This window comes from Psittacula echo, assembly GCF_963264785.1.
Source record: "Psittacula echo genome assembly, chromosome: 7".
Taxonomy (NCBI): Eukaryota; Metazoa; Chordata; class Aves; order Psittaciformes; family Psittacidae; genus Psittacula; species Psittacula echo.
Window position 1 is genome coordinate 58,584,730 of NC_137740.1, and position 12,590 is coordinate 58,597,319.

The following is a 12,590-nucleotide window of genomic DNA, read 5'->3' on the forward strand; positions in this document are numbered from 1 at the left end:
AACAGGGGAAATTCAGGTTCGATATAAGAAGGAAATTCTTTACTGGGAGGGTGATGAGGCAGTGGCACAGGCTGCCCAAAGAATTTGTGAATGCTTCATCCCTGGCAGTGTTCAAGGCCAGATTGGACAGGGCTTGGAGCAGCCTGGTCTAGTGGAAGGTGTCCCTGTCCAATGGCAGGGGGTTGGAACTGGATGATCTTAAGGTCCTTTCCAACCAAATGTTCTGTAATTCTCTAATGAGATAACTACTTCCACCACGTGGCAATCTAACTATTAAGTGCTCCTGAAAGAGTAATTGATTTTTTTATAAAGCATATGCAGTGTTTAAGCAGTAGTGACTTAGAGGAACCTACAGACTTCAGATTTTGCTTGCATTTTTGGTACGGATTTGCATCTCCTCCAGTTTGTTATAGTCATGTGGAAGAAGAGTACGTGTGATGCTTGGGAAGGTCCTAACCCTTCTCTTTTTTCCATGTGCAGTTCTTCAGTGAATATGAGAAGTTACTTCATTCGGAAAATTACGTGACGAAGAGGCAGTCACTTAAGGTAAGGCACTTTTATTTTCTTCTTCAGGGCAAAGTTAGGGAATTCCTTTAATTTCATGTGCTTTGACTTGAAATAGCTTCAGTAACTGCCTTGGGTAGTATTTAGTTTATTTTTTTCCTGTTTTAGTGCTTGAGATGAGCTACTTTCCTCTAGTGTCCAGCACACACCAACTAATTTCTTTGCCTGTGTAGAAATGGCTATGTGCACGTTTACTGGTTGTCTCTTACATCCAATGTCCAGTCATTTTTTTGTTTGGGATTATTTTCCCACTTTTAGCTCCTTGGTGAATTGTTATTGGACAGACACAACTTCACAATTATGACAAAGTACATCAGTAAACCTGAAAATCTCAAACTCATGATGAACCTTCTACGAGACAAGAGTCGTAACATTCAATTTGAGGCCTTTCATGTGTTTAAGGTATGTTTAAAACCCCCCACCATAGAACAAACAACAAAAGAAACCCACTAGAAGTTGCTTAGTTGGGTAAAGGACTTAGCTGAGCCTAAATGGAGCTTATCTTAATTACTGTGTGGTTAAATAAAGAGGGAGATAATGTTTGTCTTTATTATGATCCATTTTTACAAGTAGCAAAAAATGTTGAGAAAACACTTAGGGACTTCCATACGATAGTGTGTGATCTCTCTCAGAAAATCTTGGAATTCAGAAGGATGAAGAGCAGTGAGATGAGGAGGAATGCATGATTTCACATGAGATCATGAAACAACCTGGAGTTAAAAAAGTGGTTTTATCATGCTGCATGATTGATGAAGGGTACCAGTATTTTTGTCAACTAAGTTTCAAAGCCTGAATTGTAATTTGCACGTTGTAGCAGATACCTTCTGACTTGGAAGCAGACAAGCAAATACCTAAGAGCTTGGAGATGTAACTTGAGGTATAAATGTTTTAGGGAACTTTAAGATACACATCTGATGCTGTATATAACAGGAAACCATTTGCTACCAAATTTAACCGTGAGGTGTCTTAAGTGGTTTTTGCAGAGGGTATTTTGGCTGGTCACCTCCTACAAATTTCATTTACTTTGGTACTGGTATTCAACTTGTAATAAAACCCGCTTGCATTTACTCCATTATTTTTTGTCTGTAGTGATACTGGAATGTGGAATATTGAAAACATTTTAAGTTATTGTCGTCACTGTTTTGCTGGCTGGGTTTGTTTTTAAATTAGCCTTCTGATTCCTCTTGTCATGCTAAATTCCTTTTATTTTCTTGCAGGTGTTTGTAGCCAATCCTAACAAGACACAGCCTATATTAGACATCCTTCTAAAGAATCAGACCAAACTTATTGAGTTCCTCAGCAAGTTTCAGAATGACAGGACCGAGGATGAACAATTTAATGATGAGAAGACCTATTTAGTTAAACAGATCAGGGATTTGAAGAGACCAGCACAGCAAGAAGCTTAACCTCCAATAAACCCTTAAAATATTAAACCCAAATTCAGCATTTGCTGTTAGATATTCAGCATCAGGCACTCTTATCGATTCATGAGGAACATTACTGCTTATCTGCTGTTCAGTGAACGGTTTTTGTTTTTCTCTTTTCTTTTTTAGTCCAAGTTGAAAAACATAGCTGCTGCTTTCTTGCACAATGTGGACTTTCTTGATATTTGTGTCATTTCAGAATTCAAAGACACTGCTTGTTTTAGGAGTCCTGAAAAGAAAGATTCTAGGTTCGTGAAAGCAAACATATAGATACAAGTTTGGTTTTGGAGAGAAGGTATTAATGTAGTTAAGTAACAGGTTGCATGCTTGCAAATCTGAATAAATCTGTATGTTTGCACTTACCTTGTTTGAGATATGAGCACAATGTGACCTGTGCATACCTGGCACCATAGTATAAGATTATATGCCTTGATTTAAAAAAACAAAAATGTGCAGTGCTTTATTTGTAATCAAAGGGGAAATGTATCTAAGATGTGAGCTTATTGGGATAAACAGTTGTCTTGCAAATAAACTGATATTGAAACTTAGCAACTTTTGAAAGAGTGAAATCTCCAGGTTCATAAGGAAAATGTATATATGCCTTTCACTGCTTTATAGAACTTTTTTTTTTTGCCATGATTTGATTTTTCTGAGAATTGACTTGTAAACTTGGAAATATGTTCTAAGGGGGTTTGTTAATTTTACTTTAAAGGTATTTCAGACAGTAGACCTAGCAGTGACATTTTGCATTTCATTTCAACAACGCTTGCTGGTTTCTTTTGTATATAACTCCTAGGCTGCTCATTTCTTTAAAATATGATTTAATTTGTACAGCAGAGGAATGTTATTGTATTAGTCTGTAACTATTACCTAATATTGAGTTTTGCAAAATGAATGCTCATATGTAATTGAATACTTAAGATCACCTGGAAATGCTGATTTAACAATCTTAAGTCCTGCAGCATTAAAAGGGAAAACCAAAACCCAAACAAATTCACTTATCTAATGGGGTGCCATCGCTTAAGGTAGGCTGAAATAGAGAACTGGAACCCTTTATACTACATTTGTACTGGATAATATTGACCTTATTCAGTTAAACTAACATTGTGCTCACCAGCTCGGCAAAGGTTATGCAAAATTAATATTGATTCCTCTTACTGCTGGGGAGCCTGCAGTGCATCATTTCTTTCTTATAGTAAATAACTCAGTATAGTAGTTGTGTGAGTGAGTGATTTAATTCCTTCTGACCCCTCTGACTTCAGGAAACAACTTCATAGATGTCCTAGGGTAACAAAATGATTTAATTTTGTTGATTTTGTTCTTTAATGCTGCAAACTGTCAGTATTTATAAAAACAACAACAACAAAAAAACCAACTGATTTTGCACCATGGTTTTGTTACTGTGACCATACAAAAGGAATCTACTAAATATAGCTCCATGTTATTAAAATTGTATTTATCCATCATATAGTAACGCTAAGATCACAACCAAGCAAATTCACGGGTTGGAGTCGGAGAGTTCAAATTGTGCATGGCTGAATCCGATTGTGAATGCTATAGAAAATGTTTGTTGCTTCCTGTCCTCTTCCTAATTAAAATATTCTGTAATAAGCAAGATGAAACTCCAAAGTGATGTGTAAGCTGGTTTGAAAGCCTTCACAATGGAAGTCAGATAGCTCCAGCAAATTGAGTTGTTTAAAATTGCTCTTAACGTCGTAATTGGTCTTATAAAGGTTCTTAACGTGTCCTTTGCAAACCGATTCATTTTGCCTATGAGAAGGAAAATAGCTTACTCTGAAGATCACAGGCAAGCACAATTGGCCGTGAGATGGTATTATAGTTCAGTACTAACAGTCTATTACCTTTTGGTTTATCATAGCTGAGTGGAGGAAAACATTATTTGCCAAGTTACTCACCATAACATATAAGGCTTCCTCTTTAGAAAAACATAGAGATGCTAAAGATTTACATATGTAAAGAAGTGAAAACATTTGGACTGGGATGGAAGTTACTCTATATTAGGCCTTGGAAACAGTGGCTATGGTGACTTTTTTAATATGTGGAAACATTTGAATGTTGGCTTTCGAGAAGAAGTTGTATTTAAATTACAGCTCATTTGACATGCTCTTCGTATTAAAAACCTATTGTTCTGGAAGTGGTTTCTTATCTGCTTGAAGGCTTAAGGGTATTACTAAAAATTATTTAAGTGCGAGCGGGTTTTGGGTTTTTGTTTTGTCTTCTTTTTTTCTTTTAAATAAGAGATGTATACAATTGTAATTCTACTTCCATGGTAGCATTTCATTTCTCCTGAGGAAAATGCGTTTCTTATCCAAAAAATCTGGCTGGCCCCATAATTTAAATTGAAATAAAATTTTGAAGAAAAACGTCTCGTCTTTACTGTTGTTACTGAACAGGATGAGTTTCTTGTGGATGTGCATCTGTTCTCCTGCGTCGCCTTGGAGGGGTTCAGCTTTTTGAAATCATGGAAAATTCTGGCTTGCAAAAGCATTTTTAAGGAATAAAGACAAAGTGCTGCATTAGAGATGTAAGTAATTTTAAGTAATTATTGGTTTCTCTGTCTATTTGCAGCATTATTTGCTGATTCTGTTCCTTTTTTGCATGAGCAAGGGCAAAGAGAGGAGATGCTATTCCCTGCATCACGTCTAGAGACAGGACCTGATGGGATTGGCAGAAGTGAGTCCTCCATAATTTGGGTTCCTTTCTTTCTCTTTAGATTTCGGGAACCCAAAGTGTGTGCAATCGGTAACTCATTCCTTAGTAAATCCTGTGGCCTTCTTGCCCTTGAAGGTGTCTGTCTGTTTTTCACAGGTAGCACCTGCAGTTCTGCAAGGTGGCAAACATCAGGAGTGTGCATTATGCTGAAAAAGATAAGCCAACCAAACCCCTCCCTTTCCCTCCCCCAAAAAAACCCAAACAAAAAGAAACCAACAACAAAACATTCAGGAGATTTTTATGCAGATTCTTCTTATGGTTTTGTTAGCAAAATCACTGCAAAATCTGGTTCCAGGCAGGAACACACTTGCTTTGCAAGGCAGGAATAATTGGTCTTGGATAGCCCCGCTACAGGCTGCGCATGTTGGAGCCTTGATATAAAAGTGCTGGTGTTTTCCTCCCTCACAGATCACAGGTTACACAGGGAAGGAGTCATTTATACTAATAAAACAAATGCAGATTTTAATTAAAAGAACAAGTGGTCAAGTTGGGTACTTGGGAACAATTTCTTCACTGAAAGGGTGCTCAGGCATTGGAACAGGCTGCCCAGGGAAGTGTTGGAATCACCGTTCCCAGAAGTGTTCAAAACCCATGTAGACAAAACCCTCAGTGGCATGGTTTAGTGGTGGTCTTGGCAGTGCTGGGGAACAGTTGGACTTGATGATCTCACAGGTCTTTTCCAACCTAAACAATTCTGTGATACTTGACAGGGTGCTGGGATAAAACAGCCCAGGCAGGAGGAGGCATGGGGGATGCAAGGAGGTGGTGCACTGACTTCTTGACATCTGTTCTCCCTGCAGAGGTGATGACCAGGACCTGCCTTGTGAGCTGCCATCCCCAGGAACCACTCGGAGCCCTCAGGAGCAGGTTGTGGACAAAGTTGCTTGCACTAAGTTTGCTTTCTGCTTGCCTGCCAAGTCATTCGTAGCAGACAACTTTGTTGGTTTTCCTTTTGCTGCTGTTTCTCTCCTCCCCCCACCTTTATTCTAGACCTTTGCTGACTGCTCTGCTGTGCAGTTTTCCTGTCTGTATTGCTTTCTCTTACGTGGCTGCTCACTTGAGCTGGTGCCATCTCACTGGGTGCAATACCTTTTCTTGTATCATCATTTTGGTTATTTCTCATATCTGTGCTCCACTCTCCAGAGGTTTTGGCCTTTTTAAGGATGTCTAAGGTGCTGTTTATTTCAGCTATTCAGAGTACTGTAGTTCAAGTTGATGGTTAGCATCATAATAAGGAAAAAAGAACCCCATTCTTTTGCATGTTACTTCTTTAAATCAGTGTTCAGCTTAATCTGAGCACTTGTGAAAAGTTGTTTCCAGTGTATGTAATATGTATTTACAAGTGTACCTGGGTAGATCCAGTTTAAATCCCATGTGACTGGAGGCAGGGCGAAAGAACAACATCAAAATCTGAAAAGTTGTTAAAGGAGGGAGGAGAGGGCCATACCAATATATTTCGTTCTTGGAAGGAAATTGGCTCTTATGTGAGAGAAAAGACCTGTTCTGCTTCCTTTTGAAAGGTATCTGGTGACTCATCTCTCTTTAAAAATCACCACCACAAAACCCTGAGTTACGCGACTAATGTATAATTAGGGTTTTAGCAAGTCTGTGGTGTTCACAACAAAATGTAAAGGCAAGCTTTTATGCAGTAAAGGTAAGGATTTGGATTTGTCTTTTTTCTTGCTTGGAAATGCCCTGGCCAGAACTGGCTTTCTGTCACTTTTCATGAATAGACCCTTCATACTTAAGGTTTCTTCACTATCTACGTGTGGCAGGAGAGTTTTCTAGTGGTGGTGTGGTGGGGCTGAGCACCACTGTGGTACACAGGTTTACATGTGCCAAAGGAGAGCATCCTCCTTATGGAGGTGACACTGCCTGACTTGCCTTATGTAATCATAGTAATGGTAACAGTAAAGAATGGCTCAAGAGGGCATCCTTGGAGTGATGGAAAATAAACAGTGTGCTAGAATATAAAGACAGAGTTTAGATATGTTTTAGGGGGGTGGATCAGTTTGGAAAAATAAGTGATAGATATGTATGCTGCTTTCTGTATCTGTTGGAACAGCTATGTATGTACTATTTAAGAGAAATGATTACAGCTGGAGTTGTCTGCACCCATTAAGTAGTCTGCTCTGCCTACAACTAAATCACCACCCAGAATTTTTCCATTTCTTCCCCAGCAAATTCCTTATAGCGAGCTGTCATGGAGGATCCTGTTACAAGTATTGTTTGTTCCTTTTGTGGCAGCATTTGGGAATGCCTCACATCCCACCAAGAAGAAACTCAGAGTGATAAAAATGTGAGTGTTGCCTAACAAGGTTCTACTAATAAAAGAGATGTTGAACTGGATTTAACATTGCTTAGTGTTTAGAGACTTGCAGACAGGATTAGGTTTGCACTTCATTTGAGCGAAACACAAGAATAGAAGCTGTGTAGATTTTTAGGGCTTCTTTGGCAAGTTTAAGAATGTTGTGTGTTCTAACATAAATAAGCCTTTGTAACTATAATTTGGGGCATCTAAATAAGGCATGCAGTACATGTAGTGCAGTGTTTAAACAGTTGAGGTTTTCAGTTTTAGATCTTTACCAGCCCTTACAGATTGTACAGAGTTAAAAGAGGTGTTGCTAAGAGAAATCAGAGTGTATTGCAGGCTTCCAGGCCTCAACCTAGACAGGCTGAGGAATACAGTCTGGAGAGACTCAAAGGTGCAAGGGTTTACCTGGCTGCAAAACTTAGCTTGCAGGGATGCTTCACACTAGACCATGTCACCCAAAGCCCTGTCCAATCATAGAATTCCAGGTTGGAAAGGACCTCAAGGATCACCTGGTTCAACCTTTCTTGGCAAAGCGTAGCCTAGACAACACGTCCCAGCACCAAATCTTAGCGCTGTCCAGTTCTGGTGAATCCAGCACTTTTCTTAGATTTTCAGATTTTTCTTATTGGGAAAAAATTCCAAAAAGAAAGTCCTTCTTATTTTACTAATAAAGAGGAATTGCTAATAGCTGCATTGATATTTATGTTGGCTGATGGCTCTTCAGAATGAGCACTAAACTGCAAATCTGGTTTTGAAAACCATCTGCTGGGCAGGTAGCACCCAAGGTCAAATACTGCGTGCTTCTAGTTTCAGCTCACTTCCACCAGCTGTATAGGCTCTGCTGCCAGGTCCTGGCCAGGAGAGGTGGCACTGCTGCCATCCAGCTTGGCCCAGGTTTCCTGCAGCCTCCTGGCTGACCTGGCTGTTGGCTCATCCCACAGACTCCTTCCACGTTAGATAAAAACCTTTGGGAAGATAACACGGAGCAAGGTAGGGCAGCAAAAAAAAGGGTCAGAAAAGATGCAGTTTTGCAGCAGAGCTGTGTTCTCATAACACAACACTGCAGTGGGAGCAGCAGTTTTGTGTTACCTGTCTTTGACTCAGATAACAGTGTTTAGTCAGCCATACAAACTGTTTCTGGTCTGGGGATATGATGGTTTGTAAATCTTCTTTATCTCTTCTGGCAGTCCCACTCCTTGCTTCTGAACTTCCAAGTTCATAAAGGATATTTTCTGCAGCTCTGCTTTCTGTTAGTTAATCCCTCTCTTGCAGAGTCTGATTCTTTGCATATAAAATCCGAATTCTCTTGGCAAATCACTTCTTTCCATTCTTGCCTTTCCCTTCCAATTTCTGCCATTTGTCTTTTCAGTCCTTTTTCTGAGGGACTCTTTTGGACATTTTGGGAAATGCTCTGTAACTGCTGAGTCTCATGTAAAAAGTGCAGTTATTTATGTGTAATCATTTTATCTCCAGTGGTGAAGAGTGTCATCGAGTATCATCGCTGCAGGCTTTGCTATTTTGCCAACACTCCATGGCAGTGTTTAAGGCCAGGTTGGAAGGGGCTTAGAGCAACCTGCTCTAGTGGAAGGTGCCCCTGCCGTTGGGAAACTGGATGAGCTTTAAAGTCCTTTCCAAACCCAACCATTCTATGATTTTATGATTGCTAAAGGCAACACATGGTTTCCTAGAGGTTGCTATTTGTATATTGTTAAGAGAATGGTGAATAGTAGAGTGAGAGCTGTGTGACGCACTGAATACCTGGAGTTGATAGCAGATGTATAAAGTAGCCAGTGTTTAACTTCTGATTCCAAAATGTCTAAACCTTTATATTTGGGTTTCTGGTGTCAGTGACACTCTGTCACTGAGTGTGCTTTTGCAATCTTTCGTGTCATTTCAGTGCTGTAGGTAGGTGGGCTGGGATAGTCTCCTTCTGATCTCAAGCTAGTTGGCAGGTGAACCTTGCTCTCCAAGCAGTCAAATGGTATGTGTATCATCCTGTGACTAGATAGCAGTCTGCACGGAATCTTCTGAGCTCAGCAGAGGAGATCAGGCCTTTGATTTCCTAGTCTCTTGGTGAATTAGTCCCAGAAAGACTGTTTCTGCTGCTGCAGTTGGATTTGCAGTGCTGCTATCAGAAGTGACAGGTTTAAGGACTAATCTGTGACCCTGGTGCCCAGGTTCATGCAGTTTGCATGCATCATCAGTATCTCAACTAGACCTTGTTTTCTTCCACTGCTGTCTTATTCATTAGCACTACTCTCAGGATAAGAAAAGGTAATTGCAAATCAAACAGCATTTAAATTGGTACACCAAAAGGACAAAAGAGGTCAAAACACTGCCCAGACAATGGCTTCATGTCAGGCCCTTGATGGCTGTTCTCAGGGCTAGCCTGCAGCCTCTCCTGGAGAGCTGGGTGATGATACCCATGTCACTGTTACTTGTTTCTTAAGTGAAACTGCTTTTTGTACCAACGCTTCCCACACGTCTCTCCAACCTTATCCTCTGGCACAGGATAGAGCTGTTTGAAGGTTGCTGGACACAGTGGATGTCTGGAAGGATGTAGCTGCTGAGCTTCTGGATGTGTGGTCTGCTTCTGAGGGGTCTGTAATATCTACAGGCTTGCATTCACTGAACAGGGAGGTTTTGCTTTATTTGGGCGAAAAAAAAAGGTCTACAGATCAAGCGTCAGAAGTCCTGTGACAGCCGGGAGATGGTTTTAATTTGATTGTCCTTATCTTACAGTGTGGCCTTTAACTTCAGGAAGCAGAAGGGAAATGAGAAGATACCTCTACCCAGATGGAGTACTGATAGTTCTGATGTGAGGTTCTCCATACCGCAGAGAAAACTCCTGTGCCAAAGTGGGTCCTTTTCTGCCCCTTGTTCCCTCCACAACAGCAGAGGGCACAGAGCTGATCCAGGCCAGACACTGGTTGTTCATGGTGACATTGCTTTCAGGTTTTGATTCTGGCTTCCTTGATGTTTGTGTTCATATTGTGGCTGGACTGTATCCACCTGAAATTATCCAGAATCAGTGTGGATCCTCTGGGACACTGGGCAATTTGGTTAGTCCAGGTCAGTTCAAAATGAAATACTGTGTTTTGATCCACTTTACAAACAAAACTTTAATGGTTTTGGCAGAAACAACTTTTTTCCCCTAATGGATAATTTCTGTTTTTCTCAGAAACAGAATTCTCTTTCAGAAGATCTCCCCTATGGAAAATTTCAAGCCAGCTCCAATCCTAACACTTAATGCCAGAAAACATGTAGCAGGCATTAGCAGAGGGTGACTCGGGGTATAATATATCATTTACTTCTAACTAGGGCAACATAGCCACATGAATTAGAGAACATCAGCAGGCTCAGCATCCCTAGCTCAGCATGCAGTACGCAATCCACCAAAACTTGCAGAAGAGAGAAAAAGAGCTTTCAGTTTTGAAAGCTCAGTTGAAAAGCTGAGAAAGAAACTGGCAAAATGTCATCAGATGCACCCTATCTGCTTCCTCTTACTGGCTTCCAAATCCAAAGTGTTTGTTTTACAAATAAGATATCTTTTGTTGTTTGTTGTTTTAGGAGATAGTTTCACCAACGACCAGTCTGAAAGAAAAGGTTTCCTCCTCCTGTGACAAGTGTGCTGGGGAGAAGAATCATGTTTGCTGGCACAACAGACTTCAATGTTGAAGTTGGTTCTATTGATGCACAAGAAATAATAGCCTCCAGTCCTTCTCCCATAGCCCTACTGCTGCTTTTCTACTCTGAAAAGAGACCAGCTGACTGAGGAAAGCACTGTTCCCTTCAGCAGAAAAAGGATTTGGGATTCAAGCTTGTCTCAGAAGGTAACTTAAAGCCTAGTTGTGGAAACATTGCCAGATTTAGCACTCATCTGGGAAAAACAGTGGGCTTCTGGACAGGAAATGTGCAAGACAGCATCATGTTGGGAAGGGAAAAGGATGGAGAAAGGCAGGTGAGGTGCTTCATGCTGTGGCAGTGCTTATGTGTCCTTCCACAGTGTGTCGGTAGGTCTCTGTTTTCATGTGCACTGCACAGGCTCATCTTTTAAGGGCTGAGCTCACAGACTGTAATCAGTTATCTCAAACTTCTGTCTCAAACATGGACTTTAGTGTATATTAAGCCTATCCAGGTACTGAAGTACTTTTCTTTGTCTAGCTTCAATGTAAATTGCTGCTTTCTGCCCGCCCCTGGTATGAACTAAGCAAAAAGAGCAGCTCTGGTTCAGGTTTGCCCATGTGGTGTCACAGGCCAGCACGTGGTCTTTAGCAGCAGCCCAGTACTGCTCCATCAGCACAACTTGGGGGCAGAACTTCTGTTTTGACACCTATGTGGATGCACATTAGCTGAAAGCATTTCTTAGAGCATGAGAACAGACCAAGCCATTATGCACTCACTGTCCCACTGCTGCCCACTGAAAGTCCCAACAGCACAGGAGAACAAATTGATTGCTCCTTTTCCTTAAGGGGGATGACTTCCAGACACACCTAGAGAGACTGTCTATGGACTGAATTGCAGTAAATAGCCAGCCACAGTCTCCTCAAGTTGATGACAAAGGCAATGAAAAGACAGTTGATTTATCACTCGTTTCAAGTGTGAAGAACAAGTTTCCTCAGCCCAAAGATAGCTGTGACTTTTTGGAGGTTTTGTTAAACTAAACCATTAGCAGTGTAAAAATGTTAATTCATTTGAACTTCTGAAAAGATTTACTGCAGCTGAACTGAATTTCGTTCAGTTTGGATTTTGAATCTTCAAATTTGTTGACTTTCATCTGCAGCCTTGAGAATCCGATGCACGATGGGTGCTAACCAAATGTCCTTACCAGTGTGCTCAGTCCTGACTTGTGCATGTTTTTGATGCCGTTTGCCCCAGAGCCTTCTCTTCAAGGCAGGACTTTAATTTTTAATGTAAAAGAGAAACAGGAGCAAAAGAAATTCTTTAGAGTAAGAAGTACCAAAAAACCCTTTCATGTCCTCTGTGCATTATAAAAAGGGAAAAAATAAGAATAGTCCAAATATTCTGTGCCCCCTTCCTTTGAAGGTCTCCTTTCATGATTTGGTCAAGCAGTTCTGTCTGGTTTTGGGGGTTTTTTTAGTGTGCTGCTTTCCCACAAAGAAGCAGATGAATAATGTTCCTCTTGTTTGTTATGTGAAATATGAAGCTTTACACTGCTGCCCCTCAGGTGCCGTCATGAGCTGCCCTTGCACTTAGAAACAACAGACAAAATCCTATTGGCATTTTCTGTTGTTGCGTCTTGATTTTGAGAGCGATAAAAATGACAGTCAGAATGGGGTGACAGCATTTAGGACCCTTTTTGTTTCTCAGGATTACAGAGTTAGAAGCACTCAGCTTTTCACTGTTCCTGCCGGAAGGATAAACCAAACGCTTCATGAAGGTCATCTTGTTTCTAGAGATTGAGCAATCTCATAATGGTGAGGTTTCCACCTGAGTGGCTGTTGTCAGTTCTGAAAGGTTCAGTTAGCCTGTTCTCACTTCTAAATATATAAACATAAATATGTAGTGAAAAAGGGAGAGGTAAAAAAGTAATA

At 40.6% G+C, this 12,590-nt stretch overlaps 2 protein-coding genes across 3 annotated transcripts in view; both read left to right on the top strand.

Moving 5' to 3' along the window:
• CAB39 (calcium binding protein 39) overlaps positions 1-4,265 on the top strand; it is a 44,086-nt gene extending 39,821 nt beyond the window's left edge. Inside the window, exons 7-9 of the mRNA XM_080623894.1 lie at positions 481-546; positions 823-966; positions 1,782-4,265. Coding sequence (XP_080480020.1) covers positions 481-546; positions 823-966; positions 1,782-1,970 — 399 coding nt within the window. The 3' untranslated portion in view covers positions 1,971-4,265. The remainder of the gene's footprint in view (positions 1-480; positions 547-822; positions 967-1,781) is intronic.
• Positions 4,266-10,087: 5,822 nt separating this feature from the next.
• ITM2C (integral membrane protein 2C) overlaps positions 10,088-12,590 on the top strand; it is a 31,613-nt gene continuing 29,110 nt past the window's right edge. For both annotated transcript variants that reach the window (XM_080622643.1, XM_080622644.1), the window contains exons 1-2: positions 10,088-10,107; positions 10,606-10,868. The gene's annotated coding sequence lies outside the window, so the exon portion shown is untranslated. The remainder of the gene's footprint in view (positions 10,108-10,605; positions 10,869-12,590) is intronic.